Raw genomic sequence first — 23,335 nt, forward strand, 5'->3', positions numbered from 1 at the left:
ATCTGTTCTGGTATGTCATGTCCTAACCCATCTGACCTGCCTCTTGTCAGTGTTTCTGTCTGACTGAGACACGCGATGACACACAAACACACACACACCATGTAAACCCACATGCAATGATCCTGCTACCACCAGCCTCATCCTCCCCTGCACACGGTCACGTTTCCACTGCAACCCTGGCCAGTATTGATTGACATGTGCAGAGGGATGGCGGTTGGCATGCCAGGTTATCGGCAGGGCGATTGACGACAACAACCAACTCTCTCTCTCTCTGTCTCTCTGTCTCTCTCTCTCTCTCTCTCTCTCTCTCTCTCTCTCTCTCTCTCTCTCTCTCTCTCTCTCTCCCTCTCCTGGAAGCTGACATGTAAACCGGTGACACACTCGGTCTTCCGCTGCAAGCAACGGGACGCTGGCAGCTCGCTGTGAGCTCGTCATGAACAGGCCTGTTTTTGGCAGCTCACCCACCAGCCTGTTACCTTGGATGGCTTGTGAACAACACTGAGAGACAGAGAGAGGTCTGTCTGCATCATGTGCTCCGGCTCATTTTCTCATTAAACCGCCAGCATTCAGACACTGTGAAGAGGGAAGAGAGGCTGTGGATGAGGACATGTTGCAGCCTCGGTCAGACCGGCACATTTCTCAGGTCAGTGATGGAGAGAGGAGCAGATTCAACTCAAAGTCTGTTGGACTTGGTCTAGAAGCTACAGTAGTCATGTAAACTCTGATACTCTGGATGTAGGGCTGGCCAATAAGTCAATATTATCAGCTTTCAGTGGAAGTGTATCGTGATGAGTTTTACATGTTTGAAGAGTTTTGTTTGTTGTAAAGCATCATTGATTGCTGTAAATACCATTTTGATTAATGAGTCTAAATGAGATGCATATGTTCAGGACTATATGGACTATTATTGTGAAATAATTATTGTTTCAATATTTTCTCAAACACGTAACTTGATTTGTCATTCAGGAATGCAGGGCTGTAACTAGCAATAGTTTTCATTATTGATTAATCTGCAGGTAGGTTTCTTGATTAATTGTTATCAAAATGATGATAAATGCCGATCACAATTTCCTAAAGTCAAAGGTGACATCTTCACATCCCAAAACCCAAAGATGATCAGTTTATTATCACGTAAGATAAAGAAAAGTAGGAAATCCTCACACTTAAGAAGCTGAGCAAGAGAATATTTGATTATCAGTCATCAAAATAGCCAATTAGTTTTCTGTCAATCAGCTAATTGATTAATCAGCTAATCATTTGATGATATGAACATGTAATTTTATGAATGTGGTCACATTTTTAGTTGCACCTGTACAGAAATGTGTTAGTATTTTTCCTGGTTTGGAATCATGGGAATCGTTGCCAATGCAAAGTGATTTGGAAAGGAGCTGAAGTGCAGTGAGTAATGCATTATGAGGCAGTTACGTAACACAACATGGTGGGAAGGCCACTGGCGTCTTTTTTCTCTTTTCCTCGTCTTTCTCTCCCATCTCTTTCGCTTTACCTCTCTCCCTTTCCTGTTTTTCCTTCCTGTTAACACTTTCTCCACTTCTGCTCATGCTTAGAGTTTTTGAGGCATTTTTACTTCACTTTGGAAGAGTGTCTGCTTTTCCTCCACTATATCAAAGGGAAATATTGTATTTTTTGCACTTCATTACATTATCTGCCTGTTACCCTTTCCGATTTCTACCCTTCTCTGCTTCCTTTTTTCCTAACTCCTCTACTTCTTTAGCTGTTGTGAAATTCACAGAAACGTAATCAATGATTTTCACCTGACAGCCAAACTAAACTCTTCTCTTCTTCTGAGTTACTCTTTGTGGACTTTGTTGCCTTCCTTTGTTGTCCTCTTTGTCCCTGTATAGTCTTTAGGCAGGAACATGCCTCTCCTGGCTGCACATAACCGTGCACATGCGTCAGTCAGAGACATTCATGTGGCTGTTTTCTTTAATGTTGGTTCTGATTTGAGGAATAATGTGTCCTTATCACTTGTTCTGTTTCGTTGTGTCATTTCACTCCTCGTTCTGCTGTTGCTCACCGTCATCGAGGCTTTAGTGTCAGTCACGACTCTGACACACGCAGTCATGTTGTTTGTTGTTGTCATTTTCATGTTGGAGAAATCTGTTGCGTGACACACGAACAGTTGAGACACTTGTTGCATTATGCAGATGGACTTATGTGAAGTTTTTAACTGACATATTCATAGTGGAAGTAATGAGTCAGGGTTGTACTGTAAACTGCACCTGACCTGAGTTATCCTACAGGTTAAAAAAGGACTGCACTGACACAATCTCAAAATCTACTCCAGTGAAAACACACGTGTATTAGCAGAAAATATACAGCACATTTAAAAGTTAAAAGTAATGATGGTGAAGAAGAGAACAGTTAATTTTGCCATTGGATAACAATTCAGCTGACCCAGAAGAAAAGAGGAAGAAAGAACGATGGTATTTAACAGAGTTTATTTAATGCTGAATGTAAACTTTTAACTCAGTGGAGGAAAAGAAGAAGTCTCTAAAATGGAAATACTGAAGTAAAATACCAAAACCTTATCAATCATATTCAGTATACTATGATATAAAAATGAGAAAAGCAGCAAAGCATCACATTTGAGAAGCTAAAACCAGAGAACATGTGGCATTTTTGCTTGTCTACATGACTTGGACAATTGATTATCATTACTGGTGGTTCATTTTCCTACTAATTGATTAATTGGCTAATCATTTCAGCGCTACATACAATTGTATTGTCCAACCACTCGCGCCAACAGACCAGTGCTTTGATACACCAGATTAATACAAGCAGGCAAACATAGCTGAACATAGTAAACGTGGCTGGCCAGATGCTGGTTGATGAGGTCACAGGAGAGTCTGCCTTCTTATTGGCTGTAGCTGAACAACAGACGAGTTCAGTCAGAGAGCGTCGCCCAACCGTCTGACCCTCCCACCAGGAGGCCTCGCCTGAAGGGATTGACACAGCTGTGTGTCAGTGCACACAAATGCACTTTAAAATACACAAACTTCTGAAATATGTATTTTAATAAGTTGTATAGTCATGAATGCATGTGTATAAAAAACATACTTAAAGGATTTCTCCATTCAAATGTCTTATTATTATATTGTTGCATTAATAATTACAGCTTTGTAAACAAATGGGGCTTGTTTGCACTATAGAGAAGCCTTTATCACCAAACAGAAGAGAAGAGGAGACTTTGGAACAAAAATGTTTTTCGATAAATGCATCAAACAGATTTCATGAGTCACAGGGTTATGAAACCTGCACGGCCCTGAGCGGAAACTGAAATTAGTACATTTGCACAGAAAGAAAACGCAGAGCGTGTTGAGAAAATGATCAAGAGACTAGAAACTAGAATGTGATGCCCAGAAGTCATCGAGGTGACGAGGTGACAAAGAAGACACAGAAAATGGCATCAAACGCACAAATGAGCTCAAACAGAATAAAGTCAAATAAAGACCAGATTGATACCTCTGCAGACATTTCTCTCTCTGGGACAGAGCTCATTAAGATGCACTGATGCAAAATGAATCATGTCGTCCTCCTCTGCTTATGTGATGTAGTGGAAAGAAAATTCTTTTTTTCGTCTTGTAGGATGATCACAGAAACAGAAAGGACACTTACTTAAGTACAGACATGAAGTTCTGGTACATCACTGGACTGTTTCCTTCTTGGGAAATATTGTACTACTTTTGTCTCGTTAGCATGTTAGCATTCAAAGTGCAATAATAATAATAATAATACAATATAGCCTTTCCTCAGGACAAAATCGACCTTTTTTACCCCACGTATGGTAAAGATATAAGAAGAATAGTAAGGTTGTCTCTCCCCTTTTCAACAGTTTAGTTTTCTGCTGAGTAATAAATAGTACAGCCTCATGCGGCCGCTCATTTAATGTTGTGTTGCCTTATCTGACACCCATGAAACATTATGGACAAGCCGTACAGACAGGAGAAGCTGTGGAGGGACGACATGTGTCAATCTGGGGCCTCATGCTACTTTTCAGGAGCTTCAACACGCATCAGCACTGAGATGTAGGACGGTGATGTAACTTGACGGGGCATCTTGACAATCTTGTGTGTGGGCATACATAGAAAACAATATAGTGGGTGTTTGTGATGTGTTATATATGCTGTGGGTGTGTGTTACCCTTGAGTCTTGTGTTCTCAAAGTTTTGTTGCATTGCAGTTAATAGCATCATTTTGGTGGGAACCTCCATTTGAAACTCAGCAACCAAAATCACATGATCCTTTTCAACATCTTTTGGGTTTGATTGTGGAACAACATAGGTCATGAATGCATCATTGTTCAGCACCTGACTTTCTTCCTGAAAGCACTTGAAGACGTTTCGAACATTCACTGCAGTCGACTCCTTCACAAAGACAAATGACTTGATTTTCTTAAGGTACTGACGTGGACTGAAACCCATATTTCTATATATTTAAGATGTTTTTGAGCTGATTGTACTTTTGAAAGTGGTCTGTAGTTATGTAAAATATACGCAATTAGAAGGAAATGGACTAAAATTATTGATAGTGTAGTCCTTTTAATAATAACATTGTTGAGCGCATACTTCTTTAAAAAAGAAGCTGAGCTGTAGTGTGGACTTTAACATGTAGGTCAGACCTGATGCAGCATGTGGTTCTCTGTCTGTGTATTAATAGACATGGTTTTCTTTATTCATGAGACGGCTTTGTCTCTTTTTCAGCTGGCGTCGAGTTCAGACTCATGATGTCAGCACTGGAAATGGCTGCACATCTGTGTCAGTGTGTCTGGGTCTTACTGACTGATCCACAAACAGTTTGAACTATGTTAAACTGCATTTGATTGCTGTGTTTGGGGATTTAGTCGATATTGAGACAGTGAGGGAAGAGAGGTTGTAGTTAGCTGAAAGGTCTGCCATGGATACGAGGAGACGGTTCTTTGCACCAAATTCAAAATATCAGCAGCATACAGACTAAATTTGGCTTTTTATTTTATTTTAGGCTGACAGACACTGCAGAGGAGGAGAGGCCAGTATATCTTGGATTCTTTCTCTGATTTTCAGAGGAGATGGAAATCAGATTGAATTATCGTTTACTTTGACTCACCTTAACCGGTGCAGCTTTTCACACTGATGTAACACAGACACTGTGGTAGCAGTTAACCTCTGTAAAGGTTTACAGTCGGTTGATCTCATCTGTGCTTTTTGCTATTTTTCTTGCCTACAAAGTTCTTGGTAATGTTTCCAACCAAAACAGAAAGAGAGAGAGGACTTGAACTGTGGATGAACCTCAGGCAACATAAGTAACGCCAATTTTTCTTAAAAATGTAAACCTGCAACATTTACACCCATGTTTACTTGCTTGTAGTCTTCTTCTTCCGTGCCTTTGTTTGCACATTGCTGCATATCTGGGCCTGTAGATCAGTGGAATAGTGCGTGTGCACAGGAACAAACACTCATGTTAAAATGTTGCTCCATAGCACCACTAGTGCTCAAAAACTCCAGGGTACCTTTGAATGTCTAGGCCACCAGGCCGACCCCACAAAAGTGTATCTTTTTTAAGGTTTCCTGGAGATCATCAGTCGGTTAAAGCTTTGTTATATTGTCCACCAAGGACTGAAGTTGCATATGATCAGTTAATCAATGACAGATGTGACGATCAACCGAAGTAATTAATGATTTAATTTACTGGTTACCACAGATACAAAGATTTTCTTCTTCTTTTTGAAAACATACAGGTGTGTGTGTGTGTGCGTGTGTGTGGTAGTACATTAACACCGGAATATTTTATTTATAATTGAGAGGAGGGTTTCTATAGAAGCAGAGCTTTTATAACACTGACACACACACACACACTCTGACGTATATGAAGACATTAAAAGGGAACAAACGGGGCCACTGATTGGCTCTCATGCTGTTGCTATGGGAGTTTAAGCTGCTCTTCCATTGGTCAGGCTTCGGACCTGGGCCAACTGCCGGCTGTCTGTCAGCATCCCTCCATCGTCATGGCAACAGACAGGAAGCAGGGCGGGAGGAGGAGAACAGTGTTGTTGTTGTTGTTGGTGGTGCTGATTCGGACAGCAGAAGAAGAAACTCCTCTGTCGTTTATTTTCTCTCTGTGCTTTTCTTTTTTTTCTCCAGAGGATGATCCGTCTGCTAACATACAAACTGCACGTTTTGATCTGCGGCACAAAACAGCTTAATGCTCACACACACACACACACACACACACACACACACACACACACACACACACACACACACACACACACACACACACACACACACACAGGGTCACTCGGCAGCAACCTGCTAATCCTCCATCAAAAGATGATTATAAATATGACATGTTTGGATGAAAATGGAGATGAAAATGTAGAAATAATATGAATGTGTGTTCAGTGAGTGTGTGCATCTGAGTTTGTTCCAAAGACATTTTTTGTGCTTTATTGCACTATTCATCAGCCTCTTCCTGCTGACTGTTTCTGTTATGGCTCTATTCAAACTCTCTCACACAGACACTCAGTGCACTTTACTTAGTGCTCACCGAACAACAGCACTCATTATTCTTCAGTAAGGTTGAATTTGTTATTTTGCCTTCTTTTGTCTATGTAGCTCAAAACAATTAATATCTTTGCTAGAAAAAAAGATGGGGTAAATTTAAACAACAGTTTTCCTGCATTTAGTCCTTCCTGCTGCATGAATCAAGTTAAGCTAGTCAGAAATGCCATCACTTTGCATGTGATTGGTATTGTTGGACAGTTTTTATAAAAAAAGAAATGTTTCACGCAGTTTGAAATTGTTTGTTTTTTGGCTGTATGTCCACAGGATTTGAACACACCAGAAATATCTGGATATGAATGGATAGATGAGAGTGTCAGTGTTCCACAGATATAAGAAAAGTGACGAGAAAAGAAGGGGAGGAAGAGGAGGAGTGGCATCAATTGAGCAACAAGAAGCAGATGATTAAGAGATAGAAGATGAAGGTAAGGTAGGGCAAAGGAGGAGAGGTACTTATATGATATGAGGGAGGAGGAAACAAAAGAGGAGAGAGGAAGGAGAGGAAGGAGAGAGGGATGTGGGAGCTCATGAATATCAAAGTAAAGTTCCCCAGACAGGAGTTGCATAAGCACCTCTGACCCAGAAACCTTCCACAGTCGGACTGAGCTCACCCCGAGATGGAGAGAATGAAAACAGCCAGAGGGGGAAGGGGGAGGAGGTGAAAGTGAAAAAGGACTGAAAAACAGAGAGTTGGTCCTCCACTTCTGCAATTCTACTGTTTTCTCTCATCGTTTTATTTAAGTTAATATGGACTTTTTACTGAGATCTTGAAAATCCTGGAAATGTTTGAATTTGACAACTTTCAATTTACAAGAAAAGCAAATCAAGATTTTAGTGTCAAAGTATTTCTTAAGGTTTTCTTTTATTCTGAAATTATACAGTCATTTGTTTTGAATTTTGAAAAAGGTTTGAAATTGAATTATAGAATATTTGAGGATATTTGAATATTGCTCAATACAACATTGTGTATTACATTGTACTGTATATTAGACGTATATCCACATCCAACTTTTCAATGAATCATGAATTTGTGACATCACAGTATTATCAAACTAGTCTTATCATATGAGGACAGGAAAAGGGACGTACTTCAAAAAAGTTTTATCCATACATCAGTGTCTTTCTGAGTAGGAATAGTTTCTTGTTTTTTATATGTGGATGTTCTTCGATTAGTAGTATACCTACATTGTTATATATATATATATATATATATATAATACTATACAGCTGAGTTAAGCATAAAGCCCTTTGTTCTTAGTATGAAGTGAGTGAAACAGACAGATGTGAAGGAGGACAGGGAGGACACAAAGAGACGAGGTGAAAGACAAGGTGAGATTTAGCGGGGACCACCGTGCCCCTGCAGGTCCCTGACAGGTGTACCCGGCAGACGTTCAAGAACACAGAAAAGTCAGGGCAAATTTATTTACCAAGTGCTGTTAACAAAAGACATCACTGGAATTCAGATTAGGACCAGTGAGAGCTGAGGTAGCTCGAAAACTGCATGACATATAGACACTCAGGTAAGAAACAGTACAATTACAAACATAGCTGATAGCTTAAACAAAAGCATTAAAGCATTAGGACTATAAAGAACTCCACCTATTAGATATTTATGTTATATTTTAGATTAAATGCACCTTTGTAGGGAGTAGGCACTGAATGACAGAATGATTGATGAAAGATTGAATTGCTGAGAAAAGAGCCATTAAAGAAGTGTGTTTGCTTTGTGCTCGAGTGGCCTGAAGGACGGCAGTTCTTGTTCCCCTTAAATGCCTCCTGATCAAACACAGAGAGAGCGAGAGGCTTTGATTGCCCTCGTCCGCCCAGCTTGAACACCCGCTGTTATCTGAGCTATTATTATGCACTGTTTCCGCCATCGGGGGATGCCAAAGTGTGTGTGCTTTGTGTATGTGCGGACACAAAACAAAATCTGTTTTACACTGCTGCAGATTTGAAAGCCACTTTATTAACAGGGTAACAGGGGTTTTGGTTGCTGGCAGTGCTGTTGATCCGTTGGATCATGCTAGGGCTTTTTCATGGTTTAGTCCATTAGATTTAAATCACATAGACCTGACAAAACTGCCAAGTATGTTTCAAATGATATCAATTTTATGATCAGTTTCTAACTGTCCAGGCAGTCCTTTTTCAGAAAATCAACATATATTTTAAAATGTTGTTTTATTTTTTGTCAAGGTTCACTTCGTGTCACCTATTGACACAAAGTTTGAATGTCATGACAACTTTTCATGGTGGTGCATTCGAGGACTCTCCATAATCCAGGATAAGAGGGAGGTCTGCCTTAAAGCATTTATGAGCTACGCTACATCATTGGAAAATCACTTCAGATTGTCAAAAGCATCACATGAACTTGGTTGCTTCTTGCATTATATAGGTTGGAGTTTGAGTTATTCTTCTCTTTTCTCAGGTTGAGTCTACATACCTCGCTTCTGTTTATTGGCATTAGCAAATGATATTTTTATAAATCTCTTTGGTGCTTTGTCTAACCCTTCCTCTCTGTCCTGCCCTCTGTCCACAGGTGAAACCATGCGGCTGGGCAGTGCTCCCTAGCCTCCCCTGTCCCTCACCTCCCACTTGATCACCTCTCCTCTCCACCTCCTCTCTCCTTCCTTCACTCTCCTCCTGTTCACCATGGCGACCACCGTGGAGACGCTGCTGGCCCAGCCCGACCAGGAGCTGAGCCCCGAGCGACTGGATGGCTGCGAGGAGGCCGGCGGCCGCTACAAGGTGGTTCCCTCTGTCGTCTGCTCCATGTGCTGTCTCTTCGGCATCATTTACTGCTTCTTTGGTGAGTCGGAAAATTTAGTTGCGAGTGTGAAATACTTGGCCAGACAGCAATGCAGCAGTAGTTCTGTTCTATGTGACTGATTTAGTCACGGCCCTGTTCATGATGTGTTTTTTCCTCTTATTTCAGGCTATCGCTGCTTCAAAGCGGTGATGTTTCTGACGGGCCTGATGTTTGGCTCCGTCGTCATCTTCATGCTCTGCTACAAGGAGCGCGTTCTGGACACCCAGCTGAGCGTGGAGGCCTCGGTGGGCATCGGCCTCGGCATCGGCACGCTCTGCGGCCTGGTCACTATGCTGGTTCGCAGCGTGGGCCTCTTTATGGTGGGCTTGCTGCTGGGCCTGCTGGTGGCCGTGGCCACCCTGGTGGGCATGGAAGAGCTTTCCGACAGCCCGCCGCGCTCTGTCTGGGTGCCCCTGGGCGTGCTGCTTGGCCTGGGCATGCTGTTCGCCGTGCTCACCCTGCAGTGGCAGCGCCTCTTTACCACGCTGTCCACAGCGATGTTTGGGGCAGCAGTCATCACTGTGGCGTTGGACTACTTCGTGGAGCTCTTCGCCCTCGTGCTGTACATGTACGAGCGAATGAAAGCAGCGCCTGCCAAGCCTGTGTGCTGGCTGACGTGGGTGGTGCTCGGGGTGTGGCCTGCCCTCACCCTGCTGGGTGTCATGGTCCAGTGGAAAGTGACCGCTGAGGGATATTCCCATACCAAGGGTGAGGAAAACTGGTTGTGATGGTTTTAGTGGTGCATGTCTCTTAAACTATAAACTATTAGTATTTCTGGTTTGCCGTTTAGTGTTTTAAAAGTAAATAGTTATGTGTTATGGTCATCTTTAGCTTTGCTACGCTCGAGCAAATTAAGGCCATTAGATTGTCCTTATCGACCAACCTGTCCTCCACAGTGATAATCAGCCGGCAGCAGAGGAGGATGCAGGTGATGCGGATCCGTCAGCGGGACGACCGCTATCGCAAGAAGAAGAAGAAGCAGCAGCAGCACGGCTCCTCCTCCCACCATCACCAGGCCAAGCAACTTCACCCTGAGGCCGCCTACCGTCGCAAACCCAACCCCATCCGCCGCTACGACACAGACGTCCTCTCGCCGGTGAGGAAGCTTGATCTCATTTTCTGTCATCTACTTTTGTGTTTGTGGTAGTTTGTCATCTGTTATTTGCTGTTGTGTTTTCTGTTTTGTTTACCATCTTCAGCCATGCTTCCTGCAGTGTGTTTGTTAATCGTCCTTCCATTATGTGCTTGATCCATAAGTGAAATTGTTGGGACAAATTTTGATGGAAGCAATTTCCAAAGCTCTTTCAGCATTTTCTAGTCATCATGTTTTCCCTCTTTTTCTGTTGTTGTGTTTTAATTCATGATTTATTTGCAATTTTCTTTATTTGTGAGATTTTCTATTTTCTGTTAATCCTTTCCTTCATCTTTAACCCAAAGTCTTTCTCTGCCTCATCCAGAGCTACATCCAGAGTTTCCGAGAACGGCAGGTGCAGGCGCAGCCCTTCCCGAGCCGGCTGGTCGGCGGACCCCACGCCGTGGTGGATGTGGGCTACGACTGCGGCTCCACCACGCCCCTCACTGGAGCTGCAGGACCTTCATTACGGGTCTGACCACTCCCCCACCTCCCAGAGGCCTGAACACACCCCTTAACCAGGGAGACACGTGACTCTACCATCACTACCCCACCTGGGTGTCATCATACCTGTGCTAGAACAAACCACCACTGGGTTGAAATGCAGAGATTCTGGGTTTAAACATTATCTGGGTTATCTGAGGATGAAAATATATTTAGGGCTGGATTTACCCAAAATGCAAACTATGTTTAATGCTTTACGAATTCAATTTTGGATCATAAAGCTCTCCTCGTGGCTACCTGCTGAAGGTAGGAAGGCTGAGGTTTGGTAGACCTCTTTTCAGTAGATTCAAATGCACAAATGCATGCATGCACTTACACAAACACACCGCAGCTACAATCTTAAGGGTCGACGTGGAAACCCGAAGCAGCCTGCTGTACCTGGCCCTGGCCTGTATGTCACCATCTCAAGTTAAACCAGATCAGGGATCACAGTTTCAGTGCAAACCCGCCTCAGGTTCAAACACAGGCATTGTATGAAAAATCTAAATACAACTTCGTCCTCGCTGAACGTGCTGTTTCTACCACTGTCGTCGTTTTTCAACTGATGCTGCAGAAGCAACTAGTTCCTCAGCCTGTAGGCATCTTAAAAGTCCAACGAAGATCATCTATAAAGGAAAGTAAGGGCCCTTAAATGCAAACCGCTTTCTGTGCCATCTGGACACCACAAATCGTCCTTGAAATGGCGAGAGACGTCTTTAATGTCGTTTTTAAAGGGGGGAAACCCTTTCGTCACCCTTGGTGCTGGACGATACACTTCTTCAAACGTCAAACTGCTTTCCGATGGCTGGGGAATCTGTTTTTAACGGGTGCCTTGCCCCTCCATGGACTGTACCATTCAGCAACAGGAGGGGGGTTACTGGCAGGTCTCCCATCGATGGCTAGTTTTTGCATTAAATGTGATCACAGAAGGATTTTTTTAAGGGGGTAGCCATGGAGCTACAATAAGCAGGGTAAAAAATATTGGAGTTGAGTTGGCCTGTTGTCTTCACAGATGCCTGGATATATGAGGAGGATTTGCTTTTAGCTGACAGCAAGAAAGCCATATATACACTGGCGTCTCATCTGAGATTTCACACAATACATATGGAAAAAGATTTTGAGGATTTTCAAGTGGAAACCACAATTGATTTGTGATTGATTGATTCTGATATTTTACAACATGAACTCCATCCCTGCAGTGCTACTTGTTATTATTTACGCTGCTAAGCAGAGTAGTAGTATTTTTATTCTGATGCAAAGCAATCAAGCAAATTTCCCACCACAATCTGAGCCGTTTTAAAAAGATGGTGAAAGCCAAAAATCCTTTCTGGGACTGTAAACTAATTTTTGTGTGAACTAAAATTATTCATTGATATTAAAAATATGACTCCTCAAAAGCTCCTTTTAACAAGCGAGACCAGGCTGAGATGCTGGTGTAAATAAGGCTCAGAGAGTATGAATGAAGTGGATTAGTGGCCATACCAACTTGTACTTAGACCAATAACTCTGTCCATCATGTGCATTGATTTTGTTTATTTTGGGACAACATAACATTTTTGTCACCAGTGAAAATGTGAATACTATCGTCTTTACCTTTCTAAAGGAAAAGCAATCAAATGTGGGGGGAGGTGGGGAATGTATGGTACGTTTTTATTCATCAGCCGGGAACCGAAATGCATGATCCCACCCCCCCGGCCCCGTCATGGATCCGCCCTGCGTGGTTTCTTTTTGGCTCCCACCAAACACCCACCACCCCTTCATGTGCATTGATGTGAAATTTGTACATAAAACACAGCACTTACTAACGATATTTTTTACCATGTTGTCATTTCATTTAAACTGGGTTTTTTTTCCATTTCTTAGAATCTAATTTAATTCAAACATGTTCTTTTCCAGTGGGATGTATTTATTTGCTGATTTATTTATTTCTCGAGTTGTTCTGTAAAGGAGAGTGCAATGTCAACACTGTAGGCCAGTAACTCCATGCCTTTTTTAAAATTGAATTATGACTATGATTATTAAAGCATGTGTTCCTATGGGCCTGTATACAATCGATGTGTGTGAGTCGTCTTTTAACTCAAGGACATACAGACATCAATCAGCTGCGACATGAAATCCACTTTACTTTTATTAGCAAATAATATTTGAAAGTCACAAGGGATTATCTCTCCTGAAAACAGACCCCTACTCACTCTCTCTCTCTGTCTTTCCTGTATTTTCTACCTCGCAGTTTCCTCCTATATCTCGCTTCATCTCCAGACACCTTTTAATCTCCTCCTCCATCTTCTCCTTTTTATCTGTCCTTTCTGCGTCCCTTTGTTGATAAGCACAAGCACGAACAGTTCACCTCATTCTCGTTAACGCTCCTGATTGGACAATAGAGTGACTCTGAGGAACAGGACAAAAGCTGCTGTGTATGGAAGAAACCCGAAGAAGAACCATAATGCAAGAATGAAAATCCGTATAAATGCATCTTCAATGTGGACTTGGATCCATTTGCACACTTTTTGTAGTAAAAAGACGCAAAAGCAGACCATTTGTTCAGTTTTTGTGAAACGATTTTCTGTGATATTTAACTTAAATTGCAGAGCAAGAGTACACAGCACCAGAATATTTCATTTAGGAGGCCATCTGAAGTGCTTTTACCCTTTTGCAGCCTCTTTCAGATGCAGAAATGCTGTCATTTTATATCTATGAATGAGTCCTTTTCTTCCGCTCCAGAAAATTATTGAAACTTGTTGATTTCTATTGAGAACAGATTAAAACCTTATTTATTTCACTTCTTCAAAGAAAATAAGGTTTTTTTAGGTATCAATTAAATGTATGTTGTATCCAGCTAAAACACACCACTAAGCAGAGATAAATAAACCCTGATAAAGTTAATCATACCACCACCCTGCCTTAAATTCACATATCGCAGTAACTTTAAAACAAGAACAGTACAGGCCGTAATGATGAGTTTGTAAAGTCTTTTTACTTTGTTTTATTCGCGCACGTTTTCGAGTGTGATTTGCCCATCTTTTCTTGTTTGTTTTTCTTCATCTGTCCCACTCAGGGAAGGACAGATGTGTTTTTTATTTCTTCTTATCTTCTGCAGACCGTTACATGATGTCTTGCTGGTGCTGCGTGGACTCGCTGACAACCTGGAGGGAAGAAAGACATTCGTGCTGTGTCTTTATTCCTTACTACACACTAATTCTAAGCAGGTTTTGAGTATATGGTGCGTTTACAATGGACAAGTGACAAAAGTAAGTATACTAAAAAAAAGCCGCGATGCACAAAGTAAATTGAGGAGCTGCTCACAGCTGGAAAAAAAGTAAAGCTAATTGTGGTGAAACAGCTCCAGGAACACCTGTCTGTGAAGATCAGTTGGCAGAAGCATTTGCATTTTTTCAAAACATTTTCTGTCTTGTTGTCTATTAATTGTTTAATATTCATTTTTGGGGGATTTACTGAAAGGGTTCTTCATTGCAAGAGGTGGAAAAAAACAGCAGCATGCCCTCAACAAAGACAACAGGGCTGCACATGAAGAAGAAGATACAAGACAAAGGGAAAAAACAGCAACCATGACCTGTCTTAACACGCCTGGGATGTATGTTTTCCCAGGAACCTGCGGGTGTAACTTGTTTCCACCGTTTCCACCCGGGTAGGACAGGTTGTTGTAATGGCTGAACTAGTCGCTGCATGTGTGTGTAGGTGTGTCTACTTGGAAGGATCACGAATGCCTGAGGTCAAAGGTCACGGGTGCTAATTTGTCTTATACAATCACCAGACATTGTACATATAGCTGCTACTAACTGAGCTTTTATCCAGCTTCACTTCAAAAAAAGGACGCTTTTATCAGGACAGGAGGAAAAGAGGTGAAGAGCTGCTTTTTTCAGTGTCAGTGCAGAAAACTGCTATTCAGGGCAGAATTAACTAAAAGTGAGCACTGACCCAGTCTAAATAGTGATCAATATAAATGTAAGCCCATTAGTTTAGGGTCAGAAATGAGGGAGATTAAACTAGTCAATATGTGAGAAATCGTTGCTGGTTAATGGTTTAAAATGTCACCAGTCGATCCACACTGAAGCCTAAATGGCTTCTTTAGTCGAGATTTTGTTCCAGCCTTTTTTTTTTTATTACAGATTTTCTTCATAAGCTTATTTTGGGGGATTTTTTTCATTTGTTTTTGAGATGATAGAAGAGAGAAAGGAAAGATAGTAAGTATTGATAACCTCATTGGGATGAATCTCAAGCATCTGAGAAACAAAAAACGCTAATTAACTGAGATTATTCTTTATACATTTGTGTAAAAACTAAAAGAAAAAGGAACATTTAGATAGAAAATCCCTGTTTCCTGCAGTATGTTTGCTAAATGCTTCTCTGTACCTCTCCATCACGAGTTTCGATGGTCTTGATGAGGACAGTTTTCTTTGAATGCATCTCAGAGGAGCGCTGCTGGTGCTCTGGGCTGGTCTCTGTTTAAACACAGGAAGAAAATATCATCATCAAAATGACAGAACACACGTATACTTATATTAAAGTACCCCTAAAACATCACATTGTATGGCAAAGGAGCCAAAACAAATCCACCTTGGTAATATTTAACTTTTAAATCCATTTTGATGCATTGGAAGCAGAAAATAAGTGATAATGGATCATAAATCAGGTGTAAAAACTCCATCTGCATTAACACACTCCAGACCCTGTGCTGTCCTCTAGTGGTGTGTTCATGCAACAGCAGGTATGTTCGTACCTCGGAAACTCAGGGTGGAGTAACTCTGCACGGGCAAGGTAATCCTGCAAAACATGATGCATAATATATTTAGTCCTAACTCATACCTTCATTTGGATAAAACATTATTATTAGGCTTTATGCTCAGGTTAAATCTGAATTTACAAGCTGGTCCAGCTGTTTAAATTGTCACAGAAAAAGTTTCTGAAAGCTGCCAATTCCCCATTTACTTCGAACACATCACCAGTCTTTGCTCCAGGACTCTAACGTCACCTGCTCTCCTCCCCTTCCAGCAGCTTCCTGTAGGTGGCGATCTCCACATCCAGCGCCATCTTGACGTTGAGCAGGTCTTGGTACTCGCGGAGGTGGCGCGCCATCTCATCCTTCATGTTGGCGATCTCAGCCTCCAGCCGGGCGATGGTGTCCTGGAAGCCGCTGGCCTCACATCCGTGACGGTCCTCCATGTCCCTCATCTGCCTCATCAGGGACTCATTCTGGATTTGTCAAAGAGACAAGTCTGAAATGAAACAGAGCTCGGACAGCATGAGGCACAGCTCAAAAGTATAGTCTTTGTAGTGCATCTGTGAGACATACGGTGCCTTTGAGCGAGTCGATCTCGCAGGTGTAGGACTGGATCTGGTGTCTGAACTCCATGGTCTCTTGCCGGGCTTGCTTCAGGGCCTCGTTGTTCTTACTAACTGCCTGGTTCAGGTCGGACACCTGGAGAGACAAAGGTCAAAGGTCAGGTATCAATGCTACTACTAGCCCCACTACCATAGAGAGCTAAGGATTCGATCCCTCTCTCACCTTTGACTTGTACCAGTCCTCGGCCTCCGCGATGTTCTTCGCGGCTATGCCTTCATATTGGGTTCTGATGTCTCTCAGTGCCGCCGTCAGGTCCGGCTTGGACATGTCCATCTGGACCTGTACTTGAGTCTCCTGCATCTGCATCTGCAGCTCACGGATCTCCTGCAGGAGGAGGAGGAGGAAGGAGGTCAGCTTCTATTTTCAATCCCAAAAAGCATCAGTCCCTAAATACCTCGACTACTTCTTCTGTCGTAAAGGCTCGTCCAGTGTGTGCCATGAGCATCACATAATGCAATGCTAAATGACACAGCTGTTGTGGGTTACATGTAGAAACTAGCTGAAAAGTTATAACTGCGAAGTCGTGAGCGGTTGTGAGCAGATGCTAATTTGCTGTGTTGAAAAATATTTACTTAATCTTCTTCTCATACCTGCAATCAAATTCCTGCCAATTACAAAAGGCAAAATTTTGCTTTTCAGTCTGAACACACCTTAACACTTGCAGTCTACCAAAATTATAAGAAATGTCCTGTGGTCTAACAGCCGTAAGGCACTACATACAACATTGGCTTCACTACTCAGCAGTGGTGCTTGTTGTTTTGTGACCATCCTGTGACTTCCTGATAGCAATCCTAAAAAACACTAATCAACGACTTGGCTTTGGCATCTGTACCAATCACCTAGTCAAGTCCGTTCGGTCTGCAGGCTGGAAGCACACACACACACACACACACACACACTTAAGCTTCCATGCCTCTGCTGCTCGGAGACGTGGATGTCCACTGCTGGTACACAGAGTCATTTTAGCTGTACATCTGCTGTGGGAGATTTCAGTGCTCTCCTGCAACACTGTTCAGGCCTGCTGCCAGATACAAGCTTTCAGTGTGCTCGTGTGTGAAACTGTATACTTCCCTAGTACTTCTGTTTGTCAGCACGTACAAACACACACACACACACACACACACACACAGACAGACAGATGTAACAACAGATGCTAACAGACAGACAGGCCAAATGCAGCACAGTCACACAGAATACAAACAAAGACACACGACAGGCGGGAATTAAAACAAACTCTTTGAGATTTTGGTTCCTCCTTATTCATCTTGAGACGCCTGTTTGTTCTGTAAGCTGCTGTGCATAATTTGACGCATGAAACACACATCACAAATTAATTGTAAAATCTTTGTATAGCTACACATCAGTGATTTCACATAATTTGTGGCACTTCAAATGAACTCAATATACTCCTTTAGTTCCCTCAACTTCATAATTTTTACCCAAATTATTTAATAAATTGCCACAAATTAATCATTTGTGCCCCAAAATTACAAAATAATCAATAATATTAGTTATTCTGTATCCATCTGTAGTCATGATGTGCTAAAAGCGTTTTTAGATGACAGCCGCAGTGTAAGTTTTCTATTGAAAGATGAAACAGAAGAAGGAGGAAGTGAGAACCTCTTCATGGATCTTCTTCAGGAAGGCGATCTCCTCCTGCAGCGTCTCGATGCGTCTCTCCAGGTCCAGACGAGCCAGAGTGGCAGCATCCACATCCTGCAACAGTTTGGTAAATCAGCTGTGATTTCAAAACTCTTAACAGTAAGTAGAGCAAATAGTTTGGTCCACCACTTTGTTAAAGTTGTTTAGAGAACAATTCTGTCACTATTCAACTTCTCTTTCAAAACAATCTCTGACTGGAGTACTTGTAAATACTTTCTGTAGTAATATACAGTACCAACAGTAATGCATGAGGGACTCACCGCTCTGAAAGCACCCAGGTTGTTTTCTGCTTCCTCTTTTTGGAGAATCTCTTCCTGGAGCCTGTAGGAGGTTTATTCAAAGGTTCTTTTATATTTTGAGATATGTTTGGAAAATGATTTGCCAGTAAAACATCTGAGCTGAAATGCGAAAGACAAAAGTCAACAACACATTTATGGTTGTAATTAAAGCTCTCAAGTAATGCCAGATGTTCTTGTGATCCTCTTTGGCAGCGAACAGATGCTCATTTTATTCATCAAGCCAGAAAAGCATCTTTGAAAATACACCATAATGACAAAGAGCAAGAGAGAGAATTCAAAGTCTACTGCACATTTAATGTTACAGAACTGTCCTGAATAAAACAACCTCTGGACAAAATCCCTCCAGTGACAAAAGGAGATAAAACACCAGATAAAAGCTCCATTTATATTTTATTCTTTATCTTAATTCCCTGTAAAGGACCTGCCAGTTATTATTTAATATTTAACTTGAATTGCAGTAGCGCCGCCTTCTCTCTGAATCTATACAAAACTGGCACTAGAGATGTAAACCACAGAGAGAGGAAGAGAAAGGACAGATCATTAGAGGTCCTTCAGATATGTGGGAGCTCTTTCCTCTCCTTTTATAGAAGACGACAGTGTAAACATGGTGTGTGTGTGTGTGTGTGTGATGAGCTCTAACTTTGGTCAGTAACACACACACACACACACAATAGTCATCCATCATTTTTATAGTTAAACATCCCAGATAATATTCCTGATATAACAGAGACTCAGCAGTACATGGCTGTTATTTTTTGTTGGACTGATTAATCAGTTGGGGATTCAGTGTCTTGCTCACGGGCACTTCAGCAGGACGAAGACGAGTTAATGCAGCTCATCATGCGCCTGGTCCAAGCTCATTGTCAGGTCTAAATTTAAGATGTAGCATGCATGTGTATTTATGTGTATTAAATACTGCATCTGCATTTATGTTTGTCTTGTTGCCACAGGTAAGTAGTAGTATCAGGAGTAGTAGTTGTTGAAGTAGTATTATTTGTAAAGAATGACTTTAACTATGTCAACCTCAAATGCAAGAATTAGCCAATAGCAGGCCTCTAACGTTTGTGCTCGAGCTGCGTCACATGTTGTCATAATGAATTCCTCCATCATTCAATATATCCATTGTTATATAAAATTAAATGTATTGAAACAGGCAAAAGTGCATATGATTATTGTAGCAAATGGTCAAAAACATAAAAACACTGGCTGAGACAAGCCCAATCCTCAGGGTCTAAACATACTGCCTGCAACCACAACAAACAGCACATAATGCTGCCGGCTGAGCCTCATCTCCCACATGGCTGGTTAAATCAAGCAGATATTACACACACATCTGTGTATTATAACATTCATCCACCTCTCCATCCTCCTCCTTCACCTTCATGTAGTTAGTGTAACTCCGCAGAGCGTCAGCGAGGTATTTCTTGATTTGCTTGACTATTCACACTTTGTCAGCTCCGTTTGTCTCGCCCTGTTTACTGGACCTTCAATGTCCAACTGCCTCTTAAAGTCAGCGTTTTTTATTCATTTTGTCTCCGTCTGAGTTGCAGCAAAATATAATACCTTTCTGTCATATTTGCCCACTCAGCTTTTTCTCTCTCTCTGCCTCACGTACACACAAACATACACACTCACCAATGCACACATAAACACTCACTCATACACACTTCTTCTTAAAGAAACACACACACCATCTTGCCCCTCCCACCTGAGTTTCAGCTTGTCCACGTCGTCGGCCAGGTTGTCCCGCTCCACCTCTATGCGTGACCTCTGATTGGTCAGGATCTCCACCTGCCTCCTCAGCTCGTTCATCTCTTCCTCGTACAGGTCGGCGATGCGCGTCGGCTCGCGGCCGCGCAGACGCTCCACCTCCACAGCCAGCACCTGGTTCTGCTGCTCCAGGAAGCGGACCTTCTCGATGTAGCTGGCGAAGCGGTCGTTCAGGTGCTGCAGCTCGGCCTTCTCGTTGGTCCGCGTGGTCAGGAACTCCTGGTTGATGGCGTCGGCCAAGCTGAAGTCCAGCGTCTCGCCCATGCCCGCGTAGGAACGTCCGACAGAGGCCCGAGAGGCCGTCAGGGGCTTGCCATAGAAACCGGAGGATACCCTGTAGGCCGGCGTCGAGCTGGTCCGGGTCACCTCATAGACCCTGGAGGACGCATGACCCCCGCCACCACCGCTGTGGCCCAGCAGCGAGCGGTTGAGGGAGGGTGAGGCGTAGGTGCCCTTGCCAAAGTGGCGGCGGTAGGAGGAAGCACTTTGGGCGGAGGAGCTGTAGGAGGCCATGATGGAGGACACAAAGAGCCTGGTGAGGGCTGCAGCAGAGGGAAGCACTGAAGAAGAACTTACTGCCCCTGGCTATTTAAAGTTACCCCCTCCTTTGCTTTTTACCCCCTCCTCCCTGCGAACTGCCTTCCCTATGTCTCTCTAGGTTTCTCTTTTTTTTTCTCCACCTCCTCCTTTCTGTCACCTGCCCTTCCTCCTTTCCTACCACCTCCTCTTCTCCATCCACTTCTTCATTCTTTCTCTCTCTCTCTCATTTTCTATTTTCTCCCCTCGCTCCCTTCCTCTCCCATCATCTTCTCCGTCTACCTTTGCATTCTTTATCTAATTCTCCATCTTTCTCTCTCCCTCTTCCTCTTTGTCTCTCTGACACTTTTTCATGTTTTTCTTGAGCATTAAATCACCTGTGTCAACGTCCATAAAACTGTCATTTGCTACAGGAAGGCTGGTTTGAGTGTGAAGGCTTATCAGGCGCCAAAACACAGCAGTTTAATACTGTAAGACAGGATTGTTCAAGTCTGGGAAGTTATTATGGCAACCAGGAATGTGCACTTGCATGTATTTGATTGACAAATATAGCACCTTGCTGGATTATCTCGCATTGCATTGCGGCAAAAGTCAGGTTCAACTTTTTGCTGGTCAGCCCAGCGTGTTTTTCCTCTGCATTGGCAACTCCACTGTACCACACAACACTGTGTCTAATTGAAATGAATGAGGACTGCTGTGTTTTTCATGCTGTGCTAATGCCAGTGTGGTAGGAGGTCAGGGTGCACAGACTGGTCAGCAAAGCGTCATTTTCTTTAAACCATGACCACAATCTTTCCTTAATGTTAACCAAGTCGTTTCTGTCTGTAAAAATAACCCAATCGTAACCATACGGACGTCAGATCAGTGAACATCACACAGTCGGTCTGTGATCTCATGACATAACGATGTGAGGATGCAAGGACGGTGGCTTTCAAAACTCTGCGACGTCCTCACATGGTGAGGCGGTGCAGGTTGTTAATGACAGCACCCGTGGGGGAAGAGCTTTGACTAACCTGCCTTAAAAAGGAAAACTATCCCATCCTGAGAGACGGTGAGGTACAGTGTGTGCCTGCAGGCGCTCCCACAGCAGGAGAAAGCCCACATTCCCAAACAATATGTGCCATTAATGATGATATTATTAGAGTGTGTGACAGTGAAGGGAGGTTTCCCTCTGCCAGCAGACGCACTGGAGTCAAATGTGTCATGTTGTGTTGAAAATTTGTTTAAAGGGAAAAAGCACAACAACTGCTGAAGGTTTCAGGAATCATTTTAAAACAAATTGCATTAAAACCTTGTTCTGGGAGGATCAAATCAGCTCCAACAAGCCTTTATTTGGTGAGCAATGATCTATCTTAGATCAACTGTATTCTTATATACTGTGTTTTGAAGTACTAATATCATGCTATTATTTTGTACAAGGACAATTCACACTGATAACAGTGTCAGCCAACAGTGCCAAGAGCATTTTAACAGCAACTGAAAATCTTGTTTTTCCATCTTGTTTTTCCTGACATCCAGTGGTTTGACCTCTCACCTTGCTGCAGTGATGTAAAAGTGTACTCAGGGGTGTGTCAGTACACTGTGACATCGCCAATCAGTGATGCTGCAACTGACTGTGATTTAATTCATAAAATAGTACATGGTGATCTCTGCAGGCCATATGTGCAGGTGCTACGAGTAAAAATAAAAACCCATGGTTCCCATATAGTTAGACCATGGTCCTGCTGTAGCCTACTACTACCATTAAACTATTATAATTATATAACAGTACAAATTCCCATGTAATCCCAATATGTTTAACACTCCCACTGCTGCCCCTTTACTGCAGCCTATTGCTGTCACATCTATTAATAGAGCCTGAATATTAGTGTGAGTGTGTGTGTGTGTGTGTGTGTGTGTGTGTGTGTGTGTGTGTGTGTGTGTGTGTGTGTGTGCGTGTGTGTGTGCGTGTGTGTGCGTGTGTGTGTGCTCGTCCCCCTGGGCTTCCTCAAGAGCAGGAGAGACGCTGTGAGCTGACAGGTGATATAAACATCTTTTGTCATTTTCTGAGCCCTCCCCCCCATGTTCAGGACTATATAAGGCCGGTTCCTGTGGTGATACAGTGATAAATGGCTGCATGGTGGGATATGGAGAGACATGAGTGAGTCAGAAAAGACAGACAGAGAGAGAGGTAGTAAATCGGATAAATAAAAAACACGATTTGGCCTTGCTTAAACATTGCTCATCACTGGTATCAGGAAAATGTCAACACTACATTCCATGAGTTTTTGGGCATTGAGTCACTGCCATCCAAAGCCAAACTCAATAACAGTAGAGTTTGTCATCAAAATTGCAAGCAGTCCAAATATGGACTTTATACAATGAGTGAATGAGAAAATAGGAATCAGTTATGTGTGAAAAAAAAGAGAAATTTAGTGTACATACATATTAACCTCAGTAGAAGCACAGCAATGTTTCTTCCTGTAATGCACTGACGTAATCACAGATTAAGTTATTATAAACTCTATTGATCCAGAAGATAACATATCATAACCATGCCTATAAAGGAAACAATGATATGAACATTCATAAAACAGGGATTAAGACAAAATAACAATGTCTAATGCAATAGTTTCCTGAAACATCTGTTGGCCTGTGCAAAAGGTAAAGGTTGTAATTGCACCGCCTGGCCGCTAAACGTCACTGTGGCGCAATGTCTGAAAACAGCGACTGCTTCTTTGCTGCCGTC

General features: G+C 42.5%; 2 protein-coding genes across 2 annotated transcripts; one reads left to right on the forward strand and one right to left on the reverse strand.

The window, feature by feature from the left end:
- The first annotated feature begins 9,190 nt into the window (after nucleotides 1-9,190).
- On the forward strand, nucleotides 9,191-13,028 carry tmem198ab (transmembrane protein 198ab). The gene is made up of 4 exons (XM_070930693.1): nucleotides 9,191-9,362; nucleotides 9,489-10,070; nucleotides 10,259-10,458; nucleotides 10,820-13,028. Exons 1-4 carry the CDS (start codon nucleotides 9,206-9,208, stop codon nucleotides 10,970-10,972), a joined length of 1,092 nt encoding a protein of 363 aa, XP_070786794.1. The 5' UTR covers nucleotides 9,191-9,205; the 3' UTR covers nucleotides 10,973-13,028.
- Nucleotides 13,029-14,078: 1,050 nt separating this feature from the next.
- On the reverse strand, nucleotides 14,079-20,583 carry LOC139306803 (desmin-like). The gene is made up of 7 exons (XM_070930756.1): nucleotides 20,009-20,583; nucleotides 18,262-18,322; nucleotides 17,960-18,055; nucleotides 15,968-16,050; nucleotides 15,716-15,759; nucleotides 15,349-15,437; nucleotides 14,079-14,120 (listed from the first exon to the last, which is right to left on the reverse strand). Exons 1-7 carry the CDS (start codon nucleotides 20,581-20,583, stop codon nucleotides 14,079-14,081), a joined length of 990 nt encoding a protein of 329 aa, XP_070786857.1.
- Between the last annotated feature and the right edge of the window lie 2,752 nt (nucleotides 20,584-23,335).

This window comes from Enoplosus armatus, chromosome 24 (genome assembly GCF_043641665.1).
Source record: "Enoplosus armatus isolate fEnoArm2 chromosome 24, fEnoArm2.hap1, whole genome shotgun sequence".
Taxonomy (NCBI): Eukaryota; Metazoa; Chordata; class Actinopteri; order Centrarchiformes; family Enoplosidae; genus Enoplosus; species Enoplosus armatus.

Bases quoted from the DNA above. Each gene is read 5' to 3' on its own strand.
- tmem198ab (XM_070930693.1), top strand. From the start codon at position 9,206: ATGGCGACCACCGTGGAGACGCTGCTGGCCCAGCCCGACCAGGAGCTG. The intron at 9,363-9,488 runs GTGAGTCGGAAA...CTCTTATTTCAG, and splicing joins CATCATTTACTGCTTCTTTG to GCTATCGCTGCTTCAAAGCG. The intron at 10,459-10,819 runs GTGAGGAAGCTT...TGCCTCATCCAG, and splicing joins ACACAGACGTCCTCTCGCCG to AGCTACATCCAGAGTTTCCG.
- LOC139306803 (XM_070930756.1), bottom strand. From the start codon at position 20,583: ATGGCCTCCTACAGCTCCTCCGCCCAAAGTGCTTCCTCCTACCGCCGC. The intron at 18,323-20,008 runs GTGGGAGGGGCA...AACCTCCTACAG, and splicing joins GTGGACAAGCTGAAACTCAG to GCTCCAGGAAGAGATTCTCC. The intron at 18,056-18,261 runs GTGAGTCCCTCA...AAACTGTTGCAG, and splicing joins ACCTGGGTGCTTTCAGAGCG to GATGTGGATGCTGCCACTCT.